The sequence below is a fragment of the Lucilia cuprina genome, chromosome 6 (assembly GCF_022045245.1).
Source record: "Lucilia cuprina isolate Lc7/37 chromosome 6, ASM2204524v1, whole genome shotgun sequence".
Lineage (NCBI taxonomy): Eukaryota > Metazoa > Arthropoda > Insecta > Diptera > Calliphoridae > Lucilia > Lucilia cuprina.
In genome coordinates this window covers 29426886-29436485 of record NC_060954.1, presented here as the reverse complement: position 1 = coordinate 29436485, position 9600 = coordinate 29426886, and the positions used below count along the sequence as shown (strand labels likewise).

General features: G+C 27.5%; 2 protein-coding genes across 3 annotated transcripts; one reads left to right on the top strand and one right to left on the bottom strand.

Moving 5' to 3' along the window:
* Window positions 1-562: 562 nt before the first annotated feature.
* On the bottom strand, window positions 563-1144 carry LOC124420607 (RING-H2 finger protein ATL5-like). The gene has a single exon (XM_046954068.1). The coding sequence runs from the start codon at window positions 1142-1144 to the stop codon at window positions 563-565; it is 582 nt and encodes a 193-aa protein (XP_046810024.1).
* A 4088-nt stretch (window positions 1145-5232) lies between these two features.
* On the top strand, window positions 5233-8420 carry LOC124420963. 2 transcript variants are annotated; one of them, XM_046955500.1, is made up of 5 exons: window positions 5233-5595; window positions 7515-7593; window positions 7659-7897; window positions 7979-8138; window positions 8203-8420. In XM_046955500.1, the coding sequence occupies exons 2-5, from the start codon at window positions 7518-7520 to the stop codon at window positions 8313-8315; spliced, it is 588 nt and encodes a 195-aa protein (XP_046811456.1). In that variant the 5' UTR covers window positions 5233-5595; window positions 7515-7517; the 3' UTR covers window positions 8316-8420. The 2 variants fall into 2 exon arrangements, with proteins under 2 accessions (XP_046811456.1, XP_046811455.1); XM_046955499.1 differs by having other exon boundaries at window positions 7512-7593.
* The last annotated feature ends 1180 nt before the right edge of the window (window positions 8421-9600 follow it).

Below are 9600 nucleotides of genomic sequence, written 5' to 3'. Positions count from 1 at the left end.
TCGAATGGACTGGAACATATAAAAGGTCTTGTCTAATGTCTGGTCGCAAATTCCTAGCCAAAATTTCAATCAGCTCTAATTCTGACATAGGAGTCGGAAGTTTGTCTATTATTGTAGAAACTGATTCGTGGAATGAATCAAAACTTTCGCCAGGTTTTTGTTTCCTGTTGCTAATTTCTTCTCTTATATATCGAATGAAGATTTAAATTCCCTATACTGGCATCTTATGGCTTCACAAAATTCGTTCCATTCTATAGTATCAACACGTTTGTGATATCGCCAGTACCATTCTCTAGCCTTTCCAGTTAATAAAATGTGTAAATTGCGACAAATTATGGTGAAGTCATTGTTAAAATAATCTTTAGTTAAGGTTCTGATTCGGTATAAAAATTCTTGAATGTTTAGTCCATTAGAAGTCCCGTCAAATGTCACATTCCAATTCTTGATAATTAATGAATTTACCAGTTGAATTGGGTGGCAAAGGGGAATCTAAAATATGTGCATTGGGCTGATCAAATATATGAATATTAGAGTTATTAAGACTTGAAGCTCTTTGTGGGTTTTATGGTAATTCTGGATTGGTATTTGGAACGAAATTCATATTGGATAAAAGTCTTGTTAGGTTTTGTTCAATAAGTCGATTGATTTCCTGATAATCTATCCCATTATTACTAACACTTGCCTGATTATCATTTTGTGTTATTACATTTTCAATTGAAACATTAGGAGTATTGGTTTCTGGAGCTCTTACCGGTTCATCAACATTATAAGCATTAGGATTAGATTCAACATTGTCTTGCGTTAAATTTCTACTGACACTTCTAGTCTGATAATGACGTGCTAGTGCACCTCTCGGTTTTGTACCAGTAGACCTTGCTAATGTACCTTTTGGTTGTATTACAAGTTTTCTCAGCTCTGATAATTGGCAATTACGTTTACATGTGGGGCATTCGGATGAGGTTGCTAAATGGGTTTCTATACATAAACCATGAAAAACGTGGCTACAAAGATTTAGAATCAAACATTCTTGACCTTCTTCCATTGTTTTCATACAAATTTGGCAAACAGACGGCTCTATAACAACTGGTGCCGAAGGTAATGGTGGTGCTATTCCACCTTGAGAAGATGTTGGATCGGTTGCCATATTAAAAAAGTTATCAAAGAAAAATCCGAATATAGTAATATAAAAAAAAATATTAAGTAATTCTTATTGAGTGTATTTTAATTCAAGAAAATATTTTGCTTAAATAAATCTAGTGAAGAAACTGGAAATCTTATTTGTGATTTGAAACAAATCTATAAAATTTTAATTTAAATTAAATAAATTATAAGAATTGTAATTCTTTTGAAGAACTTTTTTTCTCTACAAAATTTTCTCATAACAAAACAAATGGAAGTTCAGTTGGATTTTAAATGGATTTTAATGAATTCACTTTACTAAAAGCTAAATGAAAAAATTTAATAAAATGTATATTCCAAACTATATGTTTATTTTTAAGAAATAATTGGTTTTTAAAATGTAGATTTGTTATAAAAAAGAATATAAATTCAAATATTAAGAGGTATTATTATTACGGAAAATTTAGATTTTAATTTAAATTTACCCAATAAATAAGATACTTATATTAATTGAAAAGAATAGAAATAAATATAAACAAACTGAAAAATGTTGATTGATTTTTTTTTATACGGAAAACAAAAAATTCAAAACAATGTCAATGTTGAAAGTTAAACAATGATTCGGTTTCCAAATCAAAGATTATCGAAATAATTTATAGATTATTATGGTCTTCTAAATGTTTACATGTGAGATATATATACTTTGGCAAATAAAAAATCAACTATTAGAAAAAACAAGACTTGTCTATGGAGCTTATATTATGTTTAATACATTTTGGAATTGATTCCACTAGCGATATACAAAATCTCCTATTGGTATATTATATATTCTCAAGGTCATAAATTGCAGGCAGCATATTTACGATTTCCATTGATTAAAATATGTGCTATCAATCGGATTTCAAAACAAAAATATTTTAAACTAATAACGAGCTATACAATTATGAAATGTTATAAATTATTTTAAACAAGAGAAAGAAATGACTACTTCCTACCAAACGGTTAGCATATTCGAACCGCTAAAACCTCAAATAGCTAATTTCCTGTAAAGTTTCAATAGATATTCTTCAACAAGTTTAAGACATAAAAAAACCTTTCAAAATTATAAAAATTTGAAATCTAAAAAATTTAAACAAAAATTTCGAGCCAGAAAGAACCGAGCTATTCCTTCGGGCCCCACGTTGGGCGCCATTTTTATGTAATGTAACATTTTGAAATCTCATAGAATCTACAAGATTATATTTTTTTATATCTTTTGGAAGGACATAAAATTGATATGGCTAGAAAACTAAACTAATATCAAAAATTATTCTGACTAAAGCCAGGAAATCAAAATACACAATAAGAGTTCTAAACAAAGCTCTGTTTACTAAAGACAGTTTTATACTCTGATTTCCGGTAAATGAATGTTAAGAAACCAGGACGATGAGAGCCATTGTTTAGCTAGCTAGGAGTCGAGTGGGGGAGTTCGTGTCCTATTTCCTTAACAATCAAGGCTTATTACATGCTCTATTATTATAGACTCTCAAAATACTAACATTTATCTATCATTGAATGAAACGAATTAATAACTAGAAAAAAAAACAAACAAACCCCTTTACCTAGTTATATTAAAACTTTACTCTAACGTATAGTTGATTTTCTTTAATATTACCAAAACTTTATTTATGCGATCCTGATGTTGTAGGATACACATGCCTCAAAACCCTCTCCATCCTTAGTTCTAGTGGCATATATTTGTTTTCTAGAACCCCTAAACTAACTTTAATTAAAATTATTCTCACATTACAAACAAATAAGAAGACCAAAACATTACAATTTTACACATTCATTGTGAAATATTTATTCCGAAACAAATTTTGCATTGTACATAATTAATTTTTTTTAAATTTTAAATGTTACACAATGTTTATTAAAATTCAAATTTAGAATTATACTATAAAAAAATTAAAACAATTTTTTTTAAGATTTTAACAATTAACAATGTGTAACAAAGGTATAATTTTTTTGTAACAAATCTAACAATATAATTACATAAAAAAAACAAATTATTTTTTTTTTTTTTTGACTTTAGAGTTAATAAATTATAAATTTAATTTTTAAATAAATATTATCAAATTTCTTGTATTTAAAAAAAATAATCTAATTTTCCTCATTTAAATTTTCTCAAAAGTATTATTATTTATTCCTTTTCTACCCATGGTGCATTTTTTTTAAAGAAAGCAAACAAAGAAACAAAGTAAATCTTATTAAAGTTCATTGAACTTTTGTTCGAACAGCTGGTCTTTTATCATAGGTTCAAATGTAGGTCAAGAAAGGTTTGACGCTCTTTTAATTTCGGTTGTAAATAATGGAATTAGATTACAACTTGTTTGGTTGCATGTTTGAACGATCTTTAATAAGTTCTCAGCGTTTGGTTGTTTGTTTGCTTTAATAAGAAAGCAAGAAAATAAACAAAAGGATTAATTTTCACTCACCAAGCATTCTGCAAAAGGCCTTTTCCATGAACGGGTTGCTGTTTTTATGTTAGGATAAAATGTTTAAAAAAATTTGGAAATTTTTTTGCTTTTGGGGTTTTGTTTCGACTTTTTAAATGGATTAATTGTTTTTTTTTTTTTTTGTTAAATTTTACATTATATTTTACATTTTTAGGGCAGTTAGTTTGTTTTGGGTAGATTTTAGCATTTAAAGAAAAAATATGTGTTTTGAAAAATTTTATAAATTTTTGATATTAAACTTTTAAAATTTTACACATTTTAACTTTTAATTTATATTTTCTGTGATATTAGGGTAAGTTTAAAATCAGACTATAGGGTACACAATTTTATTTCTTTTCATTGTTTTAAATTTTTTTTGCTTCACGGATTAATCCTTTTGGAACATTATTATTTTTGAAATTTCTTAAATTTTCCAATATTTTTGTTCTTTACGAATTTTCTTTTCAATTAATATAGTTAATTAATAAATCTCCTTTGACAATAACATTTTGGGAATCACTGGGTTTTATGCTCTTTTACATGTTTCGGAACCACTGTTTTGTTTAATTCTTCTTGATTTTGCTTTGCACTTTTCTTTAAACTTTAGGTTTGATTTGAATGTTAACAAATTAAACAATATTGTTTTATATATACACTATGTAGATAAAGAGATTAACTAAAAAAGTTTGTTCCGAAACGCTTTATATAACAAAACCCCTATGAAGTATTTACCCGTCCGGCGGCTGCTACATTATGGCCAAATATTGAAAATTAGAATTATCCATTCGCAACAAATATTCATTCATTCGTAATATAATATTTTCATGAATATGCACTTTTTATGTTTATTTTTCGCAAAAAATAAGTTTTACTTAACTTCAGGCACTTACTTAAATTTTGCAAATTAAGCTGACGGAATAGAATTTTTCGTTTGAAACAAACATTATTCTATTCAGAATATATTTTCTCACAAAATTTTAATATCTTTATCTTTATTTTTTAATATAATATAAACATTTTACAAAATTTTTTTATCAAATGAATTCGCCGTACTTGTGGTTTTTGACATTTACGAAAAGCAAAAACAAAATACATGGGAAATGTAGTTGTTGTAGAACTGCCACCACCTTATCTGAATTCGCCTTGACCTTATAGTATATCCGCCTTGTTTATAAGCGTCACATGCGAACATGTCAACTAATTTTTACATTTTATATTCTTTTTTTAGTGTGTAATTTTCAATTTGAATAAATTTATATGATTTTAACGATGAAAAAATAAATAAATGCTATAGAAATAGTTTTTTTTTTAAATAAAACAAAACTTTTTACGAATAAAACATATATATGTATACTAATAATTACGGATATAAGCCCTTTTTATTACCCATAAAAATAATATATTTTTGCAATATATTTAAGGAATTCATAGATATAAAACGTATTCCTCCTATTCTGTAAATTTCATGCAATTACAATAATTATTTATACGATTTTTAACATTAAGGTATTTTTTTTACCTTAAATAAAAAATAATATTACAAAAACGTGCTATTAAAGCTAAATATTTTGGCTAAAACTGTTGGTTTTTCAATTTACTTTTTAGGAATAGATTAAATAGGCCGGAAGAACCCTATACTGTCAAATAGGGATGCCAATCCCGATATCGGGATCCCTGGATTACTAAATCCCGAAAAATATAAATAAATTTAAAAAAATCTTATTAATTTACCGACAAAAATAACACTTTCTATTTCATATTACAATATGAATACATTAAGTATGTGTTTAGTAATATCCCAATAAACCAAAAAACGATATGATAGCGAAAACGGTATTAGTTTCCAATAAAACAAAAAAGCAAATATATATATTTGAAAAAAACTTCAAACAAAAAAAAAATAATTTAAATTCAACATTTTCAAGCGAAATATAGATAAAAGCTAATCTAATAATGGTTATTTTTAATTGTGATTAAGCTTTGAATAATAATAAACACGGTAAGTAATCATCTCATTTTTGCAAAAACAATATTTATCTTATGCGTATGAAGATTAAAAATGAATTGTATATGTATGTACGCAATTTATTGATTAGAAATAAGAAAATGCATAGAGTAGCGGGGAAAAGAGAAAGTAGTGCAATTTTCAAATATTATACGGAATATTCAAATTGTTCAGATATAGAAATTCCCGTCGAAGAAGAGGAAAATGAGAATGTATTTGATTTTTTCGATTCAAACAATAGTTTTAGTGAGGGCAGTGATAGAGAACAGGAGTCTTTACGTGACCAAATAGCTCAGTGGTCTATCAAACATAACATAACAAATGCTGCTCTAAATGATCTGTTAAAAATTATCAGACATAGTATACTCAATTTACCAAAAGACTGCAGAACATTGAAAGAAACACCAAGAATCTGCAATAAAGAAACTATTGAAGGCGGAACATACATACATTATGGGATAGTTAGTTTCCTTAATGAATATCTTTCACACAATAAAATTTGTGAAGAGGAAATATCTATTAATTTTAATATTGATGGTCTTCCCGTTTCCAAAAGCTCAGGATTGCAAGTATGGCCAATCTTAGGCAGTGTTAAAAAAGATATTTTTATTGTGGGGTGTTTCGAGGGTTATTCCAAACCAAAAAAATCACAGGAATTTCTGAAAGCTTTTGTGGAGGAGTTGAAGGTTCTCATTTATGAGGGATTTACGTTTGAAAACAAAGTGTACAAAGTTTCAGTGGGCTATTTTATTTGTGACGCACCCGCCAGAGCATTTGTGCTCAATATAAAATCCCATTCAGGATTTTACTGTTGTCACAAATGTCAAATTCAAGGCGAAGTAATAAATCATAAAAAGTATCCAGATAGGTCTAATTTTGATTTCCGTAACAAAACTTTTCCAGAACACCACACAGTATTAAGCCCTAATGCTCTCGAAACACTCCCAATAGACATAATAAACAAATTCCCATTCGATTACATGCATGTGACATGCCTAGGAGTGATGAAATCTCTATTGAAAGCGTGGTGTAAGGATAGGAAACAAAATTATTCGTTATCTTCAGCAAACATTTTATTTTAAACTTAGAATTATTAAATATCAATTCCCACATACCACGAGAATTTAATAGAAAGTCAAGGACCATAAAAGAATTGGACCGTTGGAAAGCAACAGAACACATATTATTTTTGTTGTACACTGGGCCAACTATTATGTCAAAATTTTTAAGTGCTGACAGATATATCCATTTTTTAAAGCTTAGTTTGGTCATGAGGGTATTATTGGGTGAAAATGATCAACAGTATTCCCTAGCAGAGAACCTATTAAATTCCTTTGTTGAAGAAATACCTCAGCTTTACAATAGTCCTTTTACAACATACAATTATCATTGCTTAACACATCTGGCTAATGTTGCTAAATTGCTCGGTTCATTAAACAGCGTTAATGCGTTTGAATTTGAAAATTATCTACAAGAAATTAAAAGATTTATCCATAAAAAATCCTTCATTGGCTCTCAAATATATAACAGAATGGCAGAAAAAAGCAAATATAACATAAGAAATTTTGAAGGCAACAAAATTGAAACCAATGTATTTTTATCGTTTTTGAAGACACAAAATTACTACTTTTCAACTCAACATCCCGACAATTACATTATATTTCAAAGTAAAGTATTTAAAATTGATAGTATTATCGCAGAAGGATCCGAATACATGTTTATGGGAAAAGAAGGGTTAAATTTAAGGGACCTTTTTGAGCTACCGATGAAATCATCATATTTCAACATATTTTCGGCAAATTCTATAAATTTTTCACATGAGATATCTAAAATAAATGTTGTTTCTGTAACAAAATGTTTATGTTTACATTTTAACAATCAATTTATTTTTATTCCATTTATCCACTAAGAAGACAATGAAGCGTTCACACGATTTTAATATATTACTGGACAATGAAGAACCTGAGTCCACAAATAGTACATATAAAAGAGGTGAGAAATTGGTAATAAAAAAATATTATAAATATGACAATATAATTTTACTCATTTATCTTCAGATAAACTTGATATAGTTTTAGAAAAACATTCCAATATCGAAGTCAAAATTATTAGCAACACAAACTTATTGGGAAGACTAACACAGGAAATTATTGTAACAAAGAATGGAATGAAAAAATCAAAAGGTGATTTAGAAACTAAAAATTTAAACATTTTACCCAACACTCCATTCGAGGATCTTAAACAGTTTATGGAATTCGATTTAGACGTAAAAGATCCAGCTAAATACGCTATATTGGTAAGTATAGTATTTTCAATATTGTTGTAATATAAGTAAACAGTATTATTATTGATATTATTATTATTAATATTATTACAGACAAACAACTTTAGGAGAATTACGGCAAGTTCACACATGGAATTTGTTTTCAAATGCTGGAGAGTCCTTATGAAGGACTCTGTGGCGAAAAATCTTTCTTGGACTGGCACAGAACAAAAAAAATCTGTACAAGAATTGTCTTGTACAGCTGCCATCAAAGGTGGGTTTTAATTTATCTAAAATTTTCAAATATTTGCATATAAAAATATGTACATACTTTTCAGATGCCTTCATGAAAAAGTATCCAGCTGAATCTGTAGATGCCTGTGCCCAAAAAACTAAAAATTTTTTTTTGTATGCCAACGATAGATTAAACAAAATAGCTAAAGCTAATTAAACCCATTTATTCAAATAACCGAATCCCTATTTACTTTAATTTTAATCACAGTAATTGTTTTTGCGCATTTTTATTCACTATTTGTTTTTTCACTTTCTTATATTTAAATCGCATTAATTGTTAATTAACATTTATTATTTATTATATTATTTAAAAACAAACAATACAAATATACATATACATATTTATATGTATAAATAAAAAGAATGCAAATATTTATCAAAAATGTTTTTATTTCTTGTAGGTTAATTATAAAACTAATACACGGTTATAAAAATGCAAAAACCATATTTAAATGGAGATTTTACTATCGTCATTACTGGAAATTATAATACCGAAAACGATATCATAAAATTGTGGAAAACGATATCATTAGGAAAGGTACCATTTTGTACGTAAATACTATCGTTCTCGATACGAGAACGAGTATCACTTATGATAGATTTTATCACACAATTGATATCGTTTCGATATCGTTATAATATCGTTTGGTTTACTGGGATAGAAAGCTTTAACATAATTATTTTGTGAAATAAGTATTTGGAAAATAAATTAGTTCAAAGTACTAAAAATAATAAAATAGTTATTTAAATACAGCGCTTTCTAGATACACCACTCATGTGACCAACAGTCTTGAGCTAGGGAAACACTTTTGCAAACTATCAGAAATATTATTTCCAATTATATGTGGTGTTCTCTTACCCAAATAAGAGAATTACCATCTCGCCATATTATTAACAGGTTGACTGCCAGTATAGATTGTGATATACCCATATCCGATAGTATCAATGCCTTTTTATTGTCCTTTTTATACCCTACACCACTTTATTGGGGAGTGTATATTGGGTTCGCCCCGAGTAGCTCATAAGTATGTTTAATATACTCGTATATTGTGGTGGATGCTGTCATAGCATTAAAATAAAACAAGTTGTTTCTTTGATCTTCATGTGCAGACTGACCGCTTGATTTATTGTTCATCCTTATTATATCTATTCTCATTGTTTTCTTGTGTTATACTTATTCTTATTGTTTTGTGTTACTCTTATGTTTTACGTTTCTTATTCCAGTTGTACATACTACAACTGCATAACTACATATAGTGGGTCATGTAAGTTTCCTTACACCTCCCTTCTTAAAGAAAAAAAAAAAATGTTGAATCAAATCAGGTGATCAAGCTGTATTTGGTTCAAAATTTTTTTTTTTTTTTTAAAGTTAGTTATTATATTTAATTGAATTGCGCAAATGTTTTTTTTTATTTTTTTTTTTTTTTTTTTTTTTTTTTTTT